The sequence below is a fragment of the Salmo trutta genome, chromosome 17, assembly GCF_901001165.1.
Source record: "Salmo trutta chromosome 17, fSalTru1.1, whole genome shotgun sequence".
NCBI lineage: Eukaryota > Metazoa > Chordata > Actinopteri > Salmoniformes > Salmonidae > Salmo > Salmo trutta.
The window spans coordinates 53,534,055-53,558,082 of record NC_042973.1 but is presented as its reverse complement, the minus strand read 5'-3'; the positions used below and the strand labels follow the sequence as shown (position 1 = coordinate 53,558,082).

Sequence of the window (24,028 nt, the reverse complement as noted above, 5' to 3'; positions counted from 1 at the left end):
ACCGTAGGGATGGTGCCAGGTTTCCTCCAGGTGTGACACTTGGCCAAAGATTTCAATCTTGGTTTCATCAGACCAAAGAATGTTGTTTTTCATTGTCTGAGAGTCTTTAGGTGCATTTTGGCAAACTCAAAGCAGGCTGTTATGTGCCTTTTACTGAGGAGTGGCTTTCATCTGGCCACTACCACGAAGGCCTGATTTGTGGAATGCTGCAGAGATGGTTGTCCTTCTGGAAGGTTCTCTCTTCTCCACAGAGGAACTCTGTCAGAGTGACAATCAGGTTCTTGGTCACCTCTCTGACAAGGCCCTTCTCCCCCGATTGCTCACCTTGGCCAGGTGGCCAGAGTCTTGGTGGTTCCAAACTTCTTCCATTTAAGAATGATGGAGGCCACTGTGTCCTTGGGGACCTTCAATGCTGCAGACATTTTTTGGTATTCTTCCCCAGATCTGTGCCTCGACACAATCCTGTCTCAGAGCTCTACAGGCAATTCCTTCAACCTCATGGCTTGGTTTTTGCTCTGACATGCACTGTCAACTGTGGGACCTTATATAAACAGGTGTGTGCCTTTCCAAATAATGTCCAATCAATTGAATTTACCACAGGTGGACTCCAATCAAGTTGTACAAACATCAAGGATGAACAATGGAAACAGGATGAATCAGAGCTCAATTTCAAGTCTCATAGCAAAGGGTCTGAATAACAACATGTTTTTGCTTTGTCATTTTGGGGTATTGTGTGTAGATTGAGTTTAGAAAAAGGCTGTAACGTAACAAAATGTGGAAAAAGTTAAGGGGTCTGAATACTTTCCGAATGCATTGAGTAAGTCGGTTTGGATGGAAGCTAAATGATCATTACTACAGTCACATTCTTGACAGTTCTTTATAGATGGAATTAGTGCTTGTTTTTGAAGATACAAGTCTACCCATAGTGAGGATAGTACCATTGCACTCACCCTCTCCCTGAGTTTCTCCTTAAGCAGCAGGCTCAGCAGGTTGTAGGGCACGCGGAACCAGACAGGGGCGCCCACTATCAACACCTTCTTCAGCCTGGCAGGAAAAGCCCCCTGGTGTAGAACAGAGCAGACCTGCAGTTTTGGAACACCACTTCGCAATCCTGGCCTCTCATTCATACACATGGAGTGTACTTTTTTGTCTGTCATCAGTCAACATATTAAGCCTGGTGAACAGATATTGATAAAATACTACAATATGCTGCCTCAGTACTTTCTAACCTTGAGTAAGTTGAGAATCTTCTTGCTGAGGTCCAGCTCAAAGTTGGTATAGTTGGAGCCCGCCATGTCATAAATGAACACCAGGCCATTTCTTTGAGTTTCAAAGCTGGGGGAAGAGAGAGAAAATGTTTAACACTTTTTATGAACATTAAATGGGTATATTTATAGAATGAATGAGTTTGGAGGGGTAAAACTATTAAATATCAAGGCATAAACCTCTCAAATTGTATGTTATACTAAAACTGTATTAACAGTACCAGTCAAAAGTTCACACACCTACTCATTCAAGGGTTTATCTTTATTTGTACTATTTTCTACATTGTAGAATAATAGTGAAGACATCAAAACTATGAAATAACACATATGGAATCATGAAGTAACTAGTGCTGTTGCAGTGACCGTATTACCGCCACACTGGCGGTCATGAGCACATTGCTTATATTTACAACAGGAGTATAGCCTACCTGGCTGGTATGAAAATAAACCACGGGGAAAAGCGTAATCCATTCGCTATTTAAGTGCATAGATGACATGTATTTTTTCCTCCTGCCCCTGTTTCGATACAGGTGCATGATAATGGTCCATTCTAAATAAAAACAAATGTCACACATATAGTATATGTAAAGACAATATTAAATCAAGAAAAGTCTGAAGGGTGACAATTTTAGACTAATCAATTGTGAATTATATATTATCACTTGTGAATGAATGCCCAACATAAGAAACAATGCCTTTTGTTTGGGACTTTTTTAAATCATAGTCGCACACCTCATATGTTGCCTAGCCCATAGTGCTATATGTTTTAATAAAGTTAACCACAACTAATTTAGCACATTAATCCATTTTACAACGGGTGTAGAGCCTAACTGGAAAATATAAGCAGCCCGTGAGTTTCAAGTTTGGGGAAGTTCATTTTCAACATAAAAATGCACCTTTATAATAAAAGCATTACATGCATTTGCGGTCACTTTTGATGATGTTTTCCCCTAATGGAACATTCAAGCTTATAGCCTACTACCATGTGCGCATTGCTGCGCTTATAAATGTGAAGAAATAGCCTAATAGTTTATCAACATTGTAAGCTAAACATTCTGATCGGTTACGTCAGTCCCATTGCATAAAAAAGGCATTTTGGTTCTAGTGGTTGTATTAATTTGGGATCTATCGCATCCCACAACTGTACCAGACTATGTTTGGAATATTTATTTCTCACACAGAATTTTTGTACTGTGGGGGATAGTAGATTGACGTAAGCTAGTGCTTTTGCTGTTCGTTAGACCTACTCATCTTGTTGGCTGTCAAAGTAAATGTGGACAGTTCTTCCAATATGCACCTCGGAATTGGATAAGAATGTACGCAGTTGCATCCCAGATGTGTCTCTTCATTTGTAGCCTGTGAGAAAGACCAGATCATGTGACAGAGAGCCATGTGAGTGAGAGGGTTTCCGATTGTGCAGCACACTCAGGGAGAAGGGCACAACGCAGCACTCCGAGCCGCAAAAGTCATGGCTCTTTTTAGGGTGCATTACGGCCACAAAGGGGATATCGCCCTGAAATTTGAGGCATTATCAAGTGCTTGTCAAATTGTGAATGAAAGGGAGACTATTGGAGTGTGTATAGCCTGCGTAAAAACTAAGCAGAGCTCATGCCTTTCAAGCAACTTTTTTCAAATCATTAGAATCTCATCATGCAGTCTTACAATGTATTAAAAAGCAAAACATATAATCAAACATTTGTAGAATAACTAATGTTAGTTTAATAACTCTAAATTAAGCATATAGGAATACCCATTTCATTGTCAACCGCTCAACACAGAATAGCCGCATGTGCGCACTCCCTCAAATTGTTTGGAAACAATATTTATATTTTATTCAGCTTTGTTCAATTGTATTCTTATTACTATAAGTAATATAAACTAATGCCACGGAATTTTAAGCAAATCTTGTCTGCTAAATGAACTAGTGTAGCCCACAGCCTAAGAGGGTTTTATAAATAAGCATCAACCAGTGGGTCTTGCGGCAGTTATACAGGGATGACCAGCTTACAGAGGAGTTTAGGAGTGCAATGATGTGTCCTATAAGGAGCATTGGTGGCAAATCTGATGGCCGAATGGTAAAGAACATCTAGCCGCTCGAGAGCAACCTTACCTGCCGATCTATAAATTATGTCTCCGTAATCTAGCATGGGTAGGATGGTCATTTGAGTCAGGGTTAGTTTGGCAGCTGGGGTGAAAGAGGAGCGATTACAATAGAGGAAACCAAGTCTAGATTTAACTTCAGCCTGCAGCTTTGATATGTGCTGAGAGAAGGACAGTGCACCGTCTAGCCATACTCCCAAGGACTTGTATGAGGCGACTACCTCAAGTTCTAAACCCTCAGAGGTAGTAATAACACCTGTGGGAAGAGGGGCATTCTTCTTAAAACCTCTTGAGGATACAATCCCGATAACGGGATTGGTTGGACAACAAAACATTCAAGTATTATACGGCATTTTAAAGATACTCTACTCGTTAATCCAATCACATTGTCCGATTTCAAAAAGGCTTTACGGTGAAAGCAAAACATTAGATTATTTTAGCATAGCACCTCAACAAAAAAAATAAAAAAGCCATTTTCCAAGCACGATAGCCATCACAAAACCAGATATACAGCTAAAATTAAGCACTAACCTTTGACAATCTTCATCAGATGACACTCCTAGGACATCATGTTAGACAATACATGCATTTTTTGTTCGATCAAGTTTATATTTATATCTAAAAACCCAATTTTTACATTGGCGCGTGACGTTCAGAAAATGTTTTCTCCCCATAACTTTCGGTGAATAGGCACATTTAATTTACAGAAGAACTCATAAACGTTGAAAAAATGTATAACAATTATTTAAAAGAATTAGAGATAATCTACTCCTTTATGCAACCACTTTGTCAGATTTCAAAATAACAATACGGAAAAAGCACATTGTTCAATATTCTGAGTACAGAACTTAGCCTTCAATGCTAAGCTATATAGTTAGCCTACAACCACGGCGTCGACAAATCTCTAACATGTTCGAAATATTTACTTACCTTTGCTGATATTCGGTGGAATGCACTCGGATGGGCACCCACTTCCACAAGAAATGTTCATTTGTTCTGCAAAGTCCATCATTTATGTCCAAATACGTCCGTTTTGTTGACCCATCCAGAACACTTTACAATGCCATGTGGCGTGGACGCAAATCCATAGACGAAATGTTCAAAGTTCCATTACCGTTTGTAGAAACACGTCAAACGATGTTTACAATCAATCCTTTAGGGTATTTTTTTTACGTAAAATTGCGATAATTTTACAACCGGCCAATAACTATTCATCCCAGAAGAAAAATATAAAAACGATGAAGTCACGTGCATCATAAGACACCTCTCCTCAGACTGGCCAATGATTGACTGAGCCAAAATGATCTGCCCGGTAACAGCTGACGGTTGAAACCAGTTCCTAAAGATTGTTGACAGCCAATGGAAGAGTTAGGAGGTGCAACGTAAATCCTATGTTACTGTAGTTTTTCAAGGGATTCAAAACAAAAACTACATTTCTAATTTCTCCCACTTCCTGATTCAATTTTTCCCCGTTTTTTTCCCTGCCATATGAGTTCTGTTATACTCACAGACACCATTCAAACAGTTTTAGAAACTTCAGAGTGTTTTCTATTCAAATCTACTAATAATATGCATATTCTATTTTCTGGGCAAGAGTAGTAACCTGTTTAAATTGGGTACGTTTTTCATCCGGCCGTGAAAATACTGCCCCCTAGCCCCTAGAGGTTTTAACAAACCACATGACCTTTGTTTTGGAGGTGTTCAGAACAAGGCTAAGGATAGAGAACGCTTGTTGGACACTAAGAAAGCTTTGTTGTAGAGCATTTAACACAAAATCTGGGGAGGGGTCAGCTGAGTATATGACTATCATCTGCATATAAAAAGAGATGAGAGAGCTTCCTACTGCCTGAGCTATGTTGTTGATGTAAATTGAGAAGAGCGTGGGGCCTAGGATCGAGCCTTGGGGTACTCCCTTGGTGACAGGCAGATTTTATACACTGCACTCTTTGAGGTAGTTAGCAAACCAGGCCAAAGTCCCCTCAGAGACAGCAATACTCCTTTGTTGGCCCACAAGAATGGATTGGTCTACCGTATCAAAAGCTTTGGCCAAGTCAATAAAAATAGCAGCACAATATTGCTTAGAATCAAGGGCAATGGTGTCATCATTGAGGACCTGGTTGCTGTGACACATCCATAACCTGAGCGGAAACCAGATTGCATACCCGAGAGAATACTAGACATCAAGAAAGCCTGTCAGTTGATTATTGACAAGTTTTTCCAACACTTTTGATAAACGGCGCAAAATAGAACTAGGCCTATAACAATGAGGATGAGCTTGATCTCCCCCTTTATTTAAAGGACGAACTGTGGCTGCCTTCCAAGCAATGGGAACCTCTCCAGAAAGGAGAGACGGGTTAAAAAGGTTGGAGATAGGCATTCTCTCAACCAGATTCATCAGGTAGTCACCTGGAATGCATTTCAATTAACAGGTGTGCCTTGTTAAAAGTTAATTTGTGGAATTTCTTTCCTTTTTAATGTGTTTGAGTCAATCAGTTGTGTTGTGACAAGGTAGGGGTGGTATACAGAGGATAGCACTATTTGGTAAAAGCCCAAGTCCATATTATGGCAAGAACAGTTCAAATAAGCAAAGAGAAATGACAGTCCATCATTACTTTACAACATGGTCAGTCAATCCGCAGTCGCATAAACCATCAAACGCTATGATGAAACTGGCTCTAACGAGGACCGCCACAGGAAAGGAAGACCCAGCGTTACCTCTGCTCCAGAGGATAAGTTCATTAGAGTTAACTGCACCTCAGAAATTGCAGCCCAAATAAATTCAGAGTTCAAGTAACAGACGCATCTCAACATCAACTGTTCAGAGGAGACTGAGTGAATCAGGCTTTCATAGTCGAATTGCCGCAAAGAAACCACTACTAAAGGACACCAATAAAAAGAAGAGACTTGCTTGGGCCAAGAAACACAAGCAATGGACATTAGACCGGTGGAAAATCTGTCCTTTGGTCTGATGAGTCCAAATTAGATTTTTGGTTCCAACCGCCGTGTCTTTGTGAGACGCAGAGTACGTGAACGGATGATCTCCGCACGTGTGGTTCCCACCGTGAAGCATGGAGGAGGTGTGATGGTGTGGGGTTGCTTTGCTGGTGACAGTCTGATTTATTTACAATTCAAGGCACACTTAACAAGCATGGCTACCGCAGCATTCTGCAGCAATACGCCATCCCATCTGGTTTGCGCTTAGTGGGACTATAATTTATTTTTCAACAGGACAATGACCCAAAACACACCTCCAGGATGTGTAAGAGCTATTTGACCGAGAAGGAGAGTGATGGAGTGCTGAATCAGATAACCTGTTCTCCACAATTACCCAACCTCAACCCAATTGAGATGGATTGGGATGAGTTGGATCGCAGAGTGATGGAAAAGCAGCCAACAAGTGCTCAGCATATGTGGGAACTCCTTCAAGACTGTTGGAAAAGCATTCCTCAGAAGCTGGTTGAGAGAATGCCAAGAGTGTGCACAGCTGTCATAAAGGCAAAGGGTGGCTACTTTGAAGAATCTCAAACATAAAATATATTTAGATTTGTTAAAACACTTTTTTGGTTACTACATGATTCCATGTGTTATTTCATTGTTTTGATATCTTCACTATTATTCAACAAGGTAGAAAATGGTAACAATAAAGAAAAACCCTGGAATGAGTAGCTGTCCAAACTTCTGACTGGTACTGTAAATCCAAACTGGTTTTCTAGTAGACAACTAAGAGGCACATCCAATGTTTAAAAGGGTGCTCTTTGCTGTTATACAGATTAAAACTCAATTTTTGGTGGATTTACAGTGAAACAATTTTTAAAGTATCCATATTTTTTAAATGAAGCTATACAGAGTTGGCTACAATTCCAATGTTATCCTCCAGAAGAGACAATATATATTAGAGCAATGTGGTTAAACTCCAATGTACTGCTAGAGGATAAACCCATTTTCTTGGAGAGAATGTATAAGAAATGTATCATGTTTATGAATGGCATTGTAAACATACTCCCAATTTAATCCAGGTGTATGGAGATGTACAGTGCATTCAGAAAGTATTCAGACCCCGAGACTTTTTACACATTGTGTTACGTTACGGCATTATTCTGAAGTTAATAAAATTGTTTGTTTTTCTCATCAATCTACACACAATACCCCAAAATGAAAAAGCAAAACCAGAAATTTTTGCAAATGTATTCAAAATAAAAATACTGAAATATTACATTTACATAAGTATTCAGACCCTTTACTCAGTACTTTGTTGAAGCACCTTTGGCAGCGATTACAGGCCCAAGTCTTCTTGGGTATGATGCTACAAGCTTGGCACACCTGTATTTGGGGAGTGTCTCCCATTCTTCTCTGCAGATCCTCTCAAGCTCTGTCAGGTTGGATGGGGAGCGTCGCTGCGCAACTATTTTCAGGTCTCTCCAGGGATGTTCGATCGGGTTCAAGACTAGTTAGGAAACTATGCAGTATTTTTTTTTTATGTATTATTTCTTACATTGTTACCCTAGGTAATCTTAGGTTTTATTACATACAGTCGGGAGGAACTATTGGATATAAGAGCAACGTCAACTCACCAACATTACGACCAGGAATACGACTTTCCCGAAGCAGATCCTCTGTTTGGCCTACCACCTAGGACAATGGATCGGATCCCAGCCGGCGACCCAAAACAACGACGCCGTAGAAGAAGAGGCAGACGGAGCGGTCTTCTGGTCAGGCTCCGTAGACGGGCACATCGCGCACCGCCCGAGCATACTACTCACCAATGTCCAGTCTCTTGACAACAAGGTAGATGAAATCCGAGCAAGGGTAGCATTCCAGAGAGAAATCCGAGGCTGTAACGTTCTTTGTTTCACAGAAACATGGCTCACTCGAGACACGCCATCTGAGTCGGTACAGCCACCTGGTTTCTTCACGCATCGCGCCGACAGAAACAAGCATCTCTCTGGTAAGAAGAAGGGCGGGGGTGTATGCCTTATGATTAACGAGACGTGGTGTGATCATAACAATATACAGGAACTCAAGTCCTTTTGTTCACCTGACTTAGAATTCCTCACTATCAAATGCCGACTGCATTATCTACCAAGAGAATTCTCTTCGATCATAATCACAGCCGTGTATATCCCCCCCAAGCAGACACATCGACGGCCCGGAAAGAACTTCATTGAACTCTATGTAAACTGGAAACCACACATTCTGAGGCTGCATTTATTGTAGCCGGGGATTTTAACAAGGCTAATCTGAAAACAACACTCCCCAAATTCTATCAGCATATAGATTGTGCTACCAGTGGTAGCAAAACCCTGGATCATTGTTATTCTAACTTCTGCGACGCATATAAAGGCCCTCCCCCGCCCTCCCTTCGGAAAAGCCGACCACGACTCTATTTTGTTGCTCCCAGCCTATAGACAGAAACTAAAAACAGGAAGCTCCCGCCCTCAGGTCTGTTCAATGCTGGTCCGACCAATCGGATTCCACGCTTCAAGATTGCTTCGATCACGTGGACTGGGATATGTTCCGCATTGCGTCGAACAACAACATTGACGAATACGCTGATTCGGTGTGCGAGTTCATTAACAAGTGCATCGGTGATGTTGTACCCACAGCGTCTATTAAAACATTCCCCAACCAGAAACCGTGGATTGATGGCAGCATTTGCGCAAAACTGAACGCGTGAACCACTGCTTTTAATCAGGGCAAGGTGACCAGAAACATGACCGAATACAGTGTAGCTATTCCCTCCGCAAGGCAATCAAACAAGCTAAGCGTCAGTACAGAGACAAAGTGGAGTCGCAATTCAACGGCTCAGACATGAGAGGTATGTGGCAGGGTCTACAGTCAATCACGATGCCGGGCTCCCAGACAGACTGAACAACTTTTTTGCTCGCTTTGAGGACAATATAGTGCCACTGACACGGCCCGCCACCAAAACCTGCGGGCTCTCCTTCACTGTAGCCAACGTGAGTAAATCATTTAAACGTGTTAACCCTCGCAAGGCTGCAGGCCCAGACGGCATCCCCGGCCGCATCCTCAGAGCATGCGCAGACCAGCTGGCTGGTGTGTTTACAGACATATTCAATCAATCCTTATCCCAGTCTGCTGTCCCCACATGCTTCAAGAGGGCCACCATTGTTCCTGTTCCCAAGAAAGCTAAGGTAACTGAGCTAAATGACTACCGCCCTGTAGCACTCACTTCCGTCATCATGAAGTGCTTTGAGAGACTAGTCAAGGACCATATCACCTCCACCCTACCTGTCACCCTAGACCCACTCCAATTTGGTTTCCGCCACAATAGGTCCACAGATGACGCAATCGCCATCACACTGCACACTGCCCTAACCCATCTGGACAAGAGGAATACCTATGTAAGAATGCTGTTCATCGATTACAGCTCAGCATTTAACACCATAGTACCCTCCAAACTCGTCATTAAGCTCGAGACCCTGGGTCTCGACCCCCGCCCTGTGCAACTGGGTCCTGGACTTTCTGATGGGCCGCCCCCCAGGTGGTGAGGGTAGGTAACATCTCCACCCCGCTGATCCTCAACACTGGGTCCCCACAATGTATTGTATTTGCTGTATTGCGAGAGGAAATGGTAGAATTATGATTTATTGGGAAAGATGGGTTGATCTGTGGCTGTTTGAAGAGTGGAATTGACGAGTGTTGGAATAATTATATATACAAATGTATGTACAGTATAAAAGTTTGAGGTCCTCCAATCAGTGGTGAGGGTGGGGATGGGATTATTGTTTGTTTTGATGCTGTGAGCGGTGTGTGTTCTGGTCTTGGTAGTTATGGGTGTGCTCGCTTCCATGTGGCGGGCCTTGGTTTTTCCAACCCTTGGAAAATCCCTTTGGGCTGGGGGCAGTGCCTTGCCGGCGTCTCGGTGCAGGCGAGCGCACCCACTGACCAGAGCACCCGCTAATGGGAGTGGCCATTTGTACTGTATTGTTGTTTTAAAGAAATGGCCATATACCACACCTTATTGCTTAATTATAATGCCTTATGTGCTATACGTAAATCATTATAATTCATGACATGGGTGCTAATAGCTGCTCATCAATAATGGAGTAAAAAAGGATTCTAAAATTGCTCATCAGGTCATACAAATTACACACACTTTCACAACAAACTGTCACCGTGCAATGCCAACATCCTGTCTCAATTTGTCTGCTGTGTTGTAAAACTAAGACTGCCTTTACCCAATGGTCTTGATCAATTAAGACAATTGGTAATTTAGGTAATCTAAGACAATTGGGACAGAGACTGAGTCTCACCTACATAATTGAACAGAACACATAGGCTAATACTAAAATATGTATCTCGTTGTTCTCACCTCTCCACAGCCCGGTCCAGGAGGTAGAAGAGAGCCTGCAGGACAACATGGTTGCCTGTCTTGTTGGGGTGGTGGAGCTTGGCTGTGTACAAGGCTATGGAGGCGCCTGATGGGTCTCGTACACTCTGGTTGAACAGAACAGAGACAGGGGTCAGAGTGAGGAGAGATTAGGGTGTGCTTCTTAGCTGCACTGTGGGGCACTGAAGTCCAACATCCTGATTCAAATAGGATTCTATATAGTACCTGTGGGTGAGAAAAAAATAAGCAAATAAGCAGTAACGCATCACAAAAGTCATTTAAACATAGAAAAAAGTGTTAAAAAGTCATTTCTATTTTTCTCCATTGGCATAATACCAGAGGTGTATACAGTTTACAGTAAGGCTGGGAATTGCCGGTGACCTCACAATACAATATTATCACGATACTTAAGTGCTGATAAGATACGTATTGCGCTTCTCACTATTCTATATGTAATGTAATTCGATACTGTGATTATATTGCGTTGCGATGTTCCAAACATATTGCTCACCATATGTCTTCTGCAGAGGGACAACAGAGTCATGAGAATACGAGTTTTGATCAGTCATGGAAATAAAAGTGCTGAAAACAAAAAAAGATGGAGAACAAGCTATGAATGAAAAATACTGGCATTTTGTCGCAGGTACAGCCAACTAGCGCAAAAAGAATATTGCCAAAATGATATAATATATCATCAAAAATAATATCCTGAATTGTAACTATAGATTTTTCCCCCATCACTAGTTTACAGTAGAGGTGCATACAGAAAGGTTTGAGGCAAAACTCTAGTCTAGATTCATTGCACAATGAATCCAACATGCAATCATCAAATACATGTAAAGTCATGGCAGCCTGCATATCAAAAATGGGGTCTGGTGTTCAGTTTTACCACAGGATGGCAAAGTGGACATGACGATGAGAAGCAATGAGAGCTTTGGCCACAGGGAGGCACCTGGGTTCAAAGTCAGTAGATTTAAAATGGGCGCCACCTCACATCTCTGAAGGAGTGACTTCTATGAAACAAACTGTCAGTATGAATGGAACATCTAACTAAAAACAAAACAATTGTGAAAAACAGGGCCCCATTCAATTAAATTAAAACAGGTCACCGGTCACTGGATTAGGACATTCTTTCACTGTGAGTTACTGTGTGACCTATTAAAAATGATTGAATTTCAACTGAGTAGTATAAAATAGTTTATAGTGTGAACTGCAACACTGAAGAGCATACAATACATTTTTCCACAATTAACACTCACCCCAGCATCCAAAAAGCAGATCGAATGACTTAGTTTGATTAGGCAATAATAAAAAGTAGGGATGCACGATATATCGGAATCGCCCGATATTAGCAAAAAATGCCAACATCGGCCCAATGTCTAGTGTAACGGCGATATGCAAAACCGATGTCTAAGATTACGTGCATACCTATATAACGTAGGTACGTGACATAATGACGCCACGTAAAATGTTGCGCTACACGTGTAACACAGCATTCCTAACCTAGCCCACAATGTCTGCTGTGTGGATCGAGCAGTCAACAAGTCAAGCAGTCATTTGAAAGAGTAAGAACATTTCAGAGAGACAACTCAAAATCAATATCCATTAAAGCAAAGATAATGGAATTCATTGCCCTTGACAATCAACCGTTCTCTGTCGTGGGTGATGTCGGCTTTTGCCGACTAGTCGAGTACCATTACACACTACCAACTGCGCCATTTTTCAGATGTTGCCCTACCGGAGATACACAGTAATAGCGTCACTGCTATTAGCTTCACAACTGGCATTTGGACCAGCGATATCAGCCTCATGAGCATGCTGAGTCTGACAGCACAGTGGGTTGTTGAGGATTTCATACTGAGGAAAGTCGTATTGCATGCTCATGAATGTGCTGGTTGTCATACCGCTGCTGCCATTTCAATGGAATTTGAGAACACGTTTGAAACTTGGAAACATAAACACTAGCTAGTAGGGTTGCACATTTTGGGGAATATTCAAGGTGGAAAATTTCCGTGTGAATTAACGGAAATATATGGGAATTAATGGAAATATATGCAAATGAATATTACTACAATTTAAATGTAGATGTTTTTTGCATTGGATATATTTACCATATCAAATGGAGACAGAAACAAACCTTTGACTTTATCATAAGTAGAGATATTTGCAAATGATTAAATCCTTCCAATATAAATAAAAAAACAATTGAGTTACAAATTACACTTTAATAAAATGAATTGACTCTTCAAATGGGATGATTTCACTGAACAACAATAGGGAACATTGAATGATCCCCAATGATCCATGGTATCTCCCAAAAACGTTTTAAACATACATCTGTAAAATGACAACCAAAGCTTTAGTTTCTAGACTTTCTTCCTCTCAGGCTTCCATGTCTTCTCCCTGCACCTCTTCAATGTCCACCTCCTGAACATCAGACTCTGAGGCCCCATCTATACTGTTACTTTTCCAACCTTGTTGAGGATGGCTCGTGGTCAGGCTCAAAAAGCCAAAAACTTGCCTGGATGGCCACCAATTTTTCAACCCTTGTATTGGTCAGCCTGTTACATGCTTTGGTGCATGTGTTCCCAAACAAGGACCAGTTGCGCTCTGAGGTGGCTGATTTTGGTGGGATTTGGAGGATGATGGAGGCAACAAGGGAAAGAGCCTCAGAGCCACAAAGTCCCTTCCACCAGGTGGTTGATGAGATATGTTGGCACAACTGCCATATTGCACCTCCATCCCAAAGCCCTTACATCATCCAGGAGGATTCTCTTGATGGGCCTGTCCATATCAGCAGACTGTGATATGGCCATTTCATGGAGAGACTCCTTCCCCTCCAGGAAACTGTCAAACATGATGACAACACCACCCCAATGGGTGTTTCTGGGCAGCTTCAATCTGGTGCTTCTTCTCACTTTGCTTGGGGAGGTAGATTTCTGCTGTAACTTGATGACCCTTCACGTACTTAACCATTTCCTTGGCGCTCTTGTAGAGTGTATCCATTGTTTTCAGTGCCATGACGTCCTTGAGGAGCAGATTCAATGCATGATCAGCACAGCCAATGGGTGTTAATGTGAGGGTAGGACACCTCCACTTTAGACCAAGCAGCCTTCATGTTCACAGCATTGTCTGTCACCAGTGCAAATACCTTCTGTGGTCCAAGGTCATTGATGACTGACTTCAGCTCATCTGCAATGTAGAGACCGGTGTCTGTTGTGTCTGTGCTCTTGTAGAATACTGGTTGAGGGGTGGAGATGATGTTAATTATTCCTTGCCCACGAACATTCGACCACCCAGAGATGATTGCAATACAGTCTGCTTTCTCTATGATTCGCTTGACCTTCACTTGAACTCTGTTGAACTCTGCATGCAGCAAATGAGTAGATAAAGCATGTCTGGTTGGAGGGGTGTATGCTGGGCGAAGAACATTCAGAAATCACCTCCAATACACATTGCCTGTTAGCATCAGAGGTGAACCAGTCGCATACGCAGCTCAAGCAAGACATGCATCAGCATTTCTCTGACTACGTTCCTCCATTGAATCAAAAAATCTTCTGATGGGGGTTGGAGGGACGCCATGTGTGAGTGACGTGTTTTCTGTTTGCTCCAGCAGTATTCTTAAAGTTTATGTGAATTTTGCAGCAGAACCGTATTTATTTTCAAATATTAGTACGGTGATCCCTTTCCCTAAAAACCAAGACTACTTTACTTTCGAATGTCAGCATGTCGACCAAACATAAGGCCAAAAACATGACTTTCAGGAAACCTGGCCTACAAGACCCACTCTCATTACCGCCCTCTCCTGAGTCTGAGGGCCCGGGGACTCACACTTTACCCGGGGCCTGGCGGTGCTGAAATGAACATTCAAGGCCATCAAACTACTACGCTCTGAGATAGTTGAAATGAAAACGGAGGTAGTTGCTACGATTGAGGCCCGAATACAGGAGGTTTCTGATACTTTAAAAGCAGATCTAACCATCCTGCGGAACGAGACAGTGCCAGTAATCACATCACTCAAAACAACAAGAGTTGCACACTACAACGATTGCAGCACTGGAGACCTCCGCTACCAATGTCTCCGACTGAACAACCTCTCTGGAGGCTGACGTGAAATGCCTGGCTGCGGATTTGAAAAAGGTGCAGGAGAGTGGTGTGAGTTTAGAGGGATTCTCTCGCCGCAATAACCTGAGACTGGTATCGGTCCCAGAGGCAGCGGAAATGCCTCGCGCCACGGATTCCGTTTCTGGGCTGCTGAAGGATGTTCTTGCCTTGGATGAGAAGCCCCTGATTGATCGTGCCCACCGGTCACTGCGCCCAAAGCCCCGGGATGGTGAGAGGCCCCGTGACATAATTCTTCAAGTGCACTTTTTCCATGAGAAGATGGAGATTCTCCGACGAGCCCGCAATACCACTCTGAGCTTTCAAGGACAGAGCTTCTCTATCTACCAGGACTACTCTCCCACTGTTTCCAGGCAGCGCGCAGCTTTCGGGCAGGCCAAACAACTACTACAGGACCATCCAGGTGTGAAGTCTGGACTGCGATTCCCGGCCCGTTTATGGCTATCTCATGATGGTAAAGACTACACATTTGAGTCTCCGGATGAGGCTATGGCGCACATTCAACGTCACATCAAGAAGTCTTGAACTTGCTCATAGATCAGCAACTGTTGCTTGCGAACTGTGGATAGTAAGTAGCCCGCCTGTGGTACAATTATGTTTAGTTATAACATACTATTCTTGTATAGTTGGGGAGTTGGCGAACCCAGTCGGGCTTATTTGATGTGATCTAATGTTTTGATCATCTAGTGTGCTTGCCTTACAAGCATTCAGTCATTTTAATTTCATTGTATTAAGGTTTTACTTAACTCCATTGTTCCTAGGCGCTCATATTCACCTACTCAGTTTGTTTACATAGTGTCTCAGTGATTCAAAATATTTTTGGTTATTTGTTTACTGCATCCGTTTGTACCGACCCAGTAAACAGTAAATGTTCCGAGGCTACACGTTTTTGTGGGTCTTCACTTCAATTTTAAAGTTTTGAATGTCATTTATGCCCAGAAAACGTTCAACGTTGCGCACACGTAATTTTTTGGTCTTGGCTGTAAGGTGTCTTATCGTCAAACTAGACAATTATTATAATTTTTTTGATCGTCTTACTATGATTTACTTACTTCAAATTAGGTTTTTGGTTGAGAGCCTTTATACATTTTATTTATTTTCTCTCTCAATGCCTGTTATAAGACTGGGAATATAATTATATACATCTACAAGTGGTGCTTTTGTAATTTCGTTTGCACAAGGGATTCACTTTTATTTCTCTCTCTTTTTGCTGCTTGATCCACTAACATAAAACGCGACTTTAAAGAGCAGGACTGTGGGTTTGGGTTTAACGCCGCACTCTCACAGACATACTGTGCGAAGAGAACATGTTCTATTTAGGCTTGTACCTCGTTTGGGGAGGTACTGTCTGGGATGGGGAGAGGTGGTTGGGGGGAGGAAGGAGGTTGAATTGTTCAGTTCTAATGTTGTCGTTCTGTCTTTTTTTGTTTTTTTTTCTGTGCTTTTTCCAAATATATTGCACCGTACATTATTACTCTGAGACAAGTTAATCTGTGGTTTTTGGGTACTGATTGCTTTTCCACTCTATGCTCTAATGATAGGGTTGTATAACGGGAGTGCTCAGGGTGGCCGAAACAATACAATCAAGTACATTTCGTGGAACATCAAAGGGGTTAACAACACTGTGAAGCGTAAGAGGGTGCTGACACACTTAAAGGGTTTGAATGCAAATTTTGCATTTCTACAAGAGACTCACTTGAGGACTGGTGAGCATTTAAGGATGCGTAGGGACTGGGTTGGTCAAGTGTTCCACTCTAACTTTCATAGTAAATCAAGGGGTGCTGCCATTTTGGTTGATAAATCTACTCCCTTTGTAGCTTGAGGTTATTGCTGATCCTAAGGGACGATACGTCATAATAACCGGTAAACTGTTTTCCACCCCTCTTGTTTTGGCTGGTGTTTATGCTCCCAATTGGGATGACAAGTTTAATTTCTTCCTTTTTATCTGCTATACCCAATTTAGATTCCCATTTGTTGATTTTAGGGGGGGGATTTCAACTGTACAATGTCCCCAGTTCTTGACAAGTCCTCACAGAGAACTACAGGCCCATCTAAATGTGCCCTACTTATTCAATCTTTCCTTCAGAAATATGCTGTGTGTAAGGCCTGGTGTTTCCTACACCCTACAGATAGACAGTATTCCTTTTATTCTCATGTTCATCAAACATACTCCCGGATTGATAACTTCTTTTTGGACAAAAATCTTCTGCCTAACCTTCGGCGGTGTACTTACGAGAGAATTGCCCTTTATAGATTTGGCTTTGGCCCAAAAATGAATTGCGTGGACAAAGATTCTTTATTTTTCTCCCATGGCTTCGGTACGGACTAACAACTTGTCCTCTGAATATTTTCCCTTGCACTGCGTATCCAGACAGAGTTGTCTACTCTCCCCCTTGTTGTTTGCTTTGGCAATCGAGCCTCTCGCTATTGCACTACGCTCTAATGATGCCATTCAAGGTATAATCAGGATGGGCTTAGAGCAGGAAGTCTTGCTCTGAGGACCTCCTTTTGTTTATTTTTATTTATTTTACCTTTATTTAACTAGGCAGGTCAGTTAAGAACAAATTCTTATTTTCAATGATGGCCTAGGAACAGTGGGTTAACTGCCTTGTTCAGGGGCAGAACGACATATTTGTACCTTGTCAGCTCAGGTATTCGAACTTGCAACCTTTCGATTACTAGTCCAACGCTCTAACCACTAGGCTACGCTGCCGCCCCAAAATGTCCAACCCTGATACCTCAATGCCAGGTGCCTTATCTGTTCTTATAAAGTTTGGATCAATCTCAGGGTACAAGCTGAAACTAGGCAAGAGTGAGCTTTTTCCTGTAAATAAACCTGCTTTAAAGTGCTCTTTTGCAAGTTTTCAGTTTAGGATTGTCGGGGATCAATTCACATACTTGGGAGTTAAAGTGACATGGAAATATTCAAATTTGTTTCACTAAAGGTTTGTTGCTCTAGCTGACAGTTTGAAACAATCTTTCACTTTTTGGAATTTGCTACCTCTTTCTCTTATTGGAAGGATTAATGTCATTAAAATGAATGTGTTGCCCAAATTTTTATGTATTTCATTGTTTACCCATTTTTATTATAAAATATTTTTTTAATTCACTGGATCAAACATTCATGTATTTTATTTGGGATGGCAAGGTACCACGGATTGGTAGAAAACATTTACAGAAGCCTAAGGCATTGGGTGGTTTAGCTCTACCAAATTTTCAGACATACTATTGGGCTGCAAATTTCAGAGCCCTTTTGTACTGGCTGCAGACTGATCCTACTGGCCCTAGACCACTCTGGGTCCAGATAGGAGTCTGAATCATGTAAACCTGCTGCACTTTCTTCTGTGTTGTGCTCGTCTCTCCCAGTGTCCCTAGGCAAAAGGTGTGTTAACCCAATTGTAAAGCAGTCTCTTAAAATTTGGAATCAGTTCCGTTTAGCCTTTAGCCTCTGAGGCTTTTCTCTATCAGGTCCAATCAATCAGAACATTTTATTTCCTCCATCTTTGAATGATGGGGCTTTTGCCATCTGGCACTCACTAGGCCTCTCCTCACTAGCCCAATTATTCTTTGATGATACATTTGTCCCTTTTGCTCAGCTACATGAAAAGTTCAACCTCCCCCAATCCCACTTTTTCCACTCTCCAGACTAGGAACTTTGTCAGAGCTAACACACCTGAATTTCCCCATAGGCCTGCGAATACAGCTATAGAGAGAATCTTTGAGCTGAACAAGCTTCCTAGGGGCGTAATTTCAGATGTATATGCAATCATTAAAGGCACCAAAGAAGGGTTCTGTAAGTCATTAAAGACTCGATGGGAAAATAATTTGGGGGAGGAACTTGGGGAAGACACCTGGGAATCTGTGCTGTACAGGGTGCATTCATCCTCTTTTAGCACTAGACACAGCCTCATTCAATTCAAGGTGGTTCACCGTATCCACTGGTCCGGGGCAAAACTTGGAAGAATATTCTCTGATTTTGATCCTACCTGTGTCAGATGTAAAACGGAACCAACCACACTGTTGCATATGTTTTGGGGCTGTCATAAACTGTCAGGTTTCTGGGAATTAATATTTAAAGGTTTCTCTGATATATATGACGATGTTATAGATCCGTCTCCCCTTACAGCCCTTTTTGGTGTACTGCCCATAGGTACCCCCCTGTCAAGAATCCAGTCGGACACTGTTGCTTATACAACTCTTTTAGCTAGACGGCTAATACTTCAGAACTGCAAGATGGCATCTCCCCCATCTTGTAAATTTTGGTGAGAGACGTGGGAACCCCAAACTGTTTTATGGGGCTTGGGCTCCATTCCGGTCTTATTTTAAACAGTCCATCCTCTGATGGCATTCATATTAAAACAAAAATAAGTCTGTATTTGACTCCCCTGTGACTCAAGGGTTGGATGAGCATTTCTTTGTGGGTTTTTTTTTTTTGGGGGGGGGGGGGGGGGAATTAAGGTTGATGATGTGCTTATTGATTGTGACCTGCAGATGCCTTGTTCATCTTGCCCGGTCAGAGACTAAAAAGTTAGCTTGTTTTGCCCTGTTTTTTTTTGTTTTTTTTAATTACATTTTGTTCACGCTTACATAAAATGACATTTTTTTTTATTTTAAAGTATTGTAAAGTTTCTTTTTAGTCCAGTGGATGGTCGGTCTGTGGCCATGACTGTCTGTGAGTGGTTGCATTTCTCCACCCCTGTCCCTTGACTGTTTAAAGGAACAATGGTGAGGTGTTTGCTCTGTCCCTGTACTACAGATTGCCCTTTAACCTTTGTAGCCTTCTGCCCGGTGTGTTTAAGTTGTCTAAAGTACGCTATCTTTTTTCTAGTTGAGTATATTATTTATATTGTTTTGTGTCGTCTTGTGTTTAAAACTGAATAAACAGAGTTTAACAACAACAAAAAACTTTTGATTCCAGGAGGACCATGAGCTGTTGCTATCGATAAGGTGTCTGATTCATCATTTTCACGTCGAATAGAAGTAAAGGGACTTTTGTCAGTGGTTGCTTGTTGTGAGCGCTGAGGGAACGTTATGCTCTTGGCCAGATGATTCTGCATCTTTGTTGCATTCTTCACATATGATTTGGCACAGTATTTGCAAATGTACACACCTTTTCCTTTTACATTAGCTGCAGTGAAATGTCTCCACACATCAGATAGTGCCTGTGGCATTTTTCTGTAAAGATTCCCCCAAAAAATTCAATCTGTAAAAAATAACAAATACAATTCCATGTACAGATAAATAGTTAAGCAGTTAGATTAAACAACTCCTTTGTAAGATAAATGTTTTGAAATTAAAGATGTATGGAAACAGGTGAATTAACACTCCTCAGTTAGCAGGCTCAAGCAAGCTAAAACCCACATGGTAGCAAAAATGAACTAGCAGAAATTGTTAACAAGTTAAATTATTTAAACACACTTTGCTGTAGCCTACTATTTACTAGTTATTAAAAAAGCATGTTAGTCATATAAAATATACCCCACCCAGTATTGTAATCAAAACTTACCAGAAACCATGTAGTCCTTGGCTCAGACAGTGTAGTAGTGTGGGCTCAATAGCATCTCATTAGTGTGCAAGATCTTGAGAATCAGCTGTACATGTGATGGAAAAGTGCACTGTGCATGCAGAGGGTTGCAATTCCATTGAATTGGGGATAGTTTAACCTCTCTGGGCTAGGTGGGACGCTTACTCAACAGCCAGTTGAATCCCGTGGCGCGTTATTCAAAACCTTAGAAATGCTATTACTTCAATTTCTCAAACATATGACTATTTTACACCATTTTAAAGACAAGACTCTCGTTAATCTAACCACACTGTCCGATTTCAAAAAGGCTTTACAACGAAAGCAAAACATTAGATTATGTCAGCAGAGTACCCAGCCAGAAATAATCAGACACCCATTTTTCAAGCTAGCATATAATGTCACATGAACCCAAACCACAGCTAAATGTAGCACTAACCTTTGATGATCTTCATCAGATGACAATCTTAGGACATTATGTTATACAATACATGCATGTCTGTTCAATCAAGTTCATATTTATATCAAAAAACAGCTTTTTACATTAGCAGGTGACTAGCATGTGACTAGCATTCCCACTGAACACTTCCGGTGAATTTACTAAATTACTCACGATAAACATTCACAAAAAACATAATTATTTTAAGAATTATTGATACAGAACTCCTATATGCACTCGCTATGTCCGATTTTAAAATAGCTTTTCGGTGAAAGCACATTTTGCAATATTCTAAGTAGATAGCCCGGCATCACAGGGCTAGCTATTTAGACACCCAGCAAGTTTAGCACTCACCAAAGTCAGATTTACTATAAGAAAAATGTTATTACCTTTGCTGTTCTTCGTCAGAATGCACTCCCAGGACTTCTACTTCAATAACAAATGTTGGTTTGGTCCCAAATAATCGATTGTTATATCCAAATAGCGGCGTTTTGTTCGTGCGTTCAAGACACTATCTGAAAGGGTAAATAAGGGTGACGAGCACGACGCATTTCGTGACAAAAAAATTCTAAATATTCCATTACCGTACTTCGAAGCATGTCAACCGCTGTTTAAAATCAATTTTTATGCCATTTTTCTCGTAAAAAAGCGATAATATTCCGACCGGGAAATAATTTTTTATTACAAAGAGAGCGAAAGTAAAAGCATGGGATCCCCTCATGCACGAGCCTCAGTCTGATGGCCCTCTGATAGAGCACTTGCCAAAAGCGCTAATGTGTTTCAGCTTGGGGCTGGAATTACATCATTCAGCTTTTTCCCGGGTTCTGAGAGCCTATGGGAGCCGTAGGAAGTGTCACGTTACAGCAAAGATCCTAAATGTTCAATAAACAGAGGCAAGAAGCCCAAGGAATGGTCAGAGAGGGTACTTCCTGTTTGGAATCTTCTCAGGTTTTTGCCTGCCATATGAGTTCTGTTATACTCACAGACACCATTCAAACAGTTTTAGAAACTGTAGGGTGTTTTCTATCCAAAGCTAATAATTATATGCATATTCTAGTTTCTGGGCAGGAGTAGTAACCAGATTAAATCGGGTACGTTTTTTATTCAGCCGTGCAAATACTGCCCCCTATCCCCAACAAGTTAACCAAAATATGCCACAACCCCCACACCCCACCTACTACTGTCTGCGTAACTACTACAGCAGAAAGCAGCCTAGTCGGCACAGCTCCATATATCTCATAGTCGTAAAAGAAAAAAACAGATGATCCCAGAGCATTTCCTGCACTGTTCCCCCCCATCCTGACGAGAGCATCCTCCTAATGGAATGGGAGTGAGAGGCGTTGAGACGGTATGTGTCATGACATTACCGTCTCTGTCTGCGAGCCATGCATGGCCCATTGCACTGACTGACTAATGGCCCCGGGGAGGAGAATCGACATCCGCTACCCGCTCCAGACAGAGGATAACCAATGCAATGAGTCTGGTCCTGGAGTTGTTTTAGCGTTTATCTTTTTTCAGCATCTGGGTCGTGTTCAGTAGGCACGATGCGGAAGAAAACATTTTGACACGGAGTGAAACGAAGAGATAGTTAAGATGGTTGTTGTAGGCTTAATGCCACAGAGGGTTGCCAAAACTGCCATACGCCTTTGCACACACAACACACAAACACTATTAAACTCACCAGCACAGTGAACTTCCCACTGAGCAGCTCCGAATGCAGAGGTTCCTCCTGAGGCTGTAGTTTGACGATGCCCTCTTTCAGACGCGTCTCCTGGACAAATGAAAAAATAAGAATTAAGGGAACATCAGGCCTGTGAAGTCTACAGGCTTTTGTTCCAGTCCAGCACTAACACACTTGATTCAAATTATCCAAATCCACCTAAACAGTCTTCAATGTAGGCCACTACTATCAGTTGAATCAGGTGTGGTAGTGCAGGACTGCATTTCCCCATCCCAGACCTAGTGTGTCTCAGAACTCTTCAGTGATTGGTCTTTCCTTCATCTGCATTGGTTAAAGGCTGGAAGGATGAAAGGGGAAAGGGGGATACCTAGTTGTCCAACTGAAATGTGTCTTCCGCATTTAACCCAACCCCTCTGAATCAGAGAGGTGCGGGGGGCTGCCTAAATCGACATGTCTTCTGAGGCAATATATGGATGAGTCCTACCAGCAAGTGTGCTCTCAACCGCCATGTGATTAAAAGGGAAGTTTAGCTGAAAGGAAAGAGAAAAGGAAAGGAAACCATTTCTGAGGAGATTTTCAGGATGTATGGTATTGCAGAGATACCGTGATAGCCAAGCAGATAAGGTATAAATAAATACCTGTGGGAAGCTGTGAATTGAACCTTGTAGGCTACATGACAGTACTGTATATTTACCAAGAACTACCTGTCCAAGTGACTAGAAAGCCTTTACCTTGATCCACGTGGAGCAGAGCTTAAACTGACTACCGTGGCAAACAATTGGATACCCGTGGGCTCAAGGATTATGACGTATTACTTAACATGCTTACACACTGAACAAAAATACACTACATGACCAAACGTATGTGGACACCTGATCGTCAAACATCTCATTACAAAATCATGGCCATTAATATGGAGTCGGTCCCCCCTTTGCTGCTATAACAGCCCCCACTCTTCTGGGAAGGCTTTCCACTAGATGTTGGAACAGTGCTACGGAGACCTGCTTCCATTCAGCCACAAGAGCATTAGTGAGGTCAGGCACTGATGTTGGGTTATTAGGCCCGGCTCACAGTCGGTGTTCCAATTCATCCCAAAGTCGTTCGATGGGGTTGAGGTAGGAGCTCTTCCACACCGATCTCGACAAACCACTTCTGTAATGGATGGGGGCTCCTGAGTGGCGCAACGGTCTAAGGCACTGCATCTCAGTGAAAGAGGCGTCACTCCAGTCCCTGGTTCGAATCCAGACCATCACATCTGGCTGTGATTGGGAGTCCCATAGGGCAGCGCACAATTGGCCCAGCGTCGTCCGGGTTTGGCCGGGGTAGGCCGTCATTGTAAATAAGAACTGACTTGCCTAGTTAAATAAACCTTGCTTTGTGCACGGGGAGATTGGACCTCGCTTTGTGCACAGGGGAATTGTCATGCTGAAACAGGAAAGGGCCTTCCCCAAACTTTTACCACAAAGTTGGAAGCACAGAATTATATATAATGTAGGCCACTACTATCAGTTGTAGCGTTAAGATTTCCCTTCACTGGAACTAGGGTGCC

General features: G+C 42.1%; 1 protein-coding gene across 3 annotated transcripts in view; it reads right to left on the bottom strand.

Moving 5' to 3' along the window:
- LOC115152418 (tyrosine-protein phosphatase non-receptor type 9) overlaps positions 1–24,028 on the bottom strand; it is a 58,882-nt gene that overhangs the window by 10,191 nt on the left and 24,663 nt on the right. For 2 of the 3 annotated variants that reach the window (XM_029697274.1, XM_029697275.1), the window contains 4 exons: positions 22,480–22,569; positions 10,699–10,823; positions 1,230–1,335; positions 951–1,061 (listed from right to left, as the gene is read on the bottom strand). In XM_029697274.1, coding sequence (XP_029553134.1) covers positions 951–1,061; positions 1,230–1,335; positions 10,699–10,823; positions 22,480–22,569 — 432 coding nt within the window. Of the gene's footprint in view, positions 1–950; positions 1,062–1,229; positions 1,336–10,698; positions 10,824–11,227; positions 12,201–22,479; positions 22,570–24,028 lie in introns of those variants that run through there. The other variant, XM_029697276.1, reaches the window with a different exon arrangement.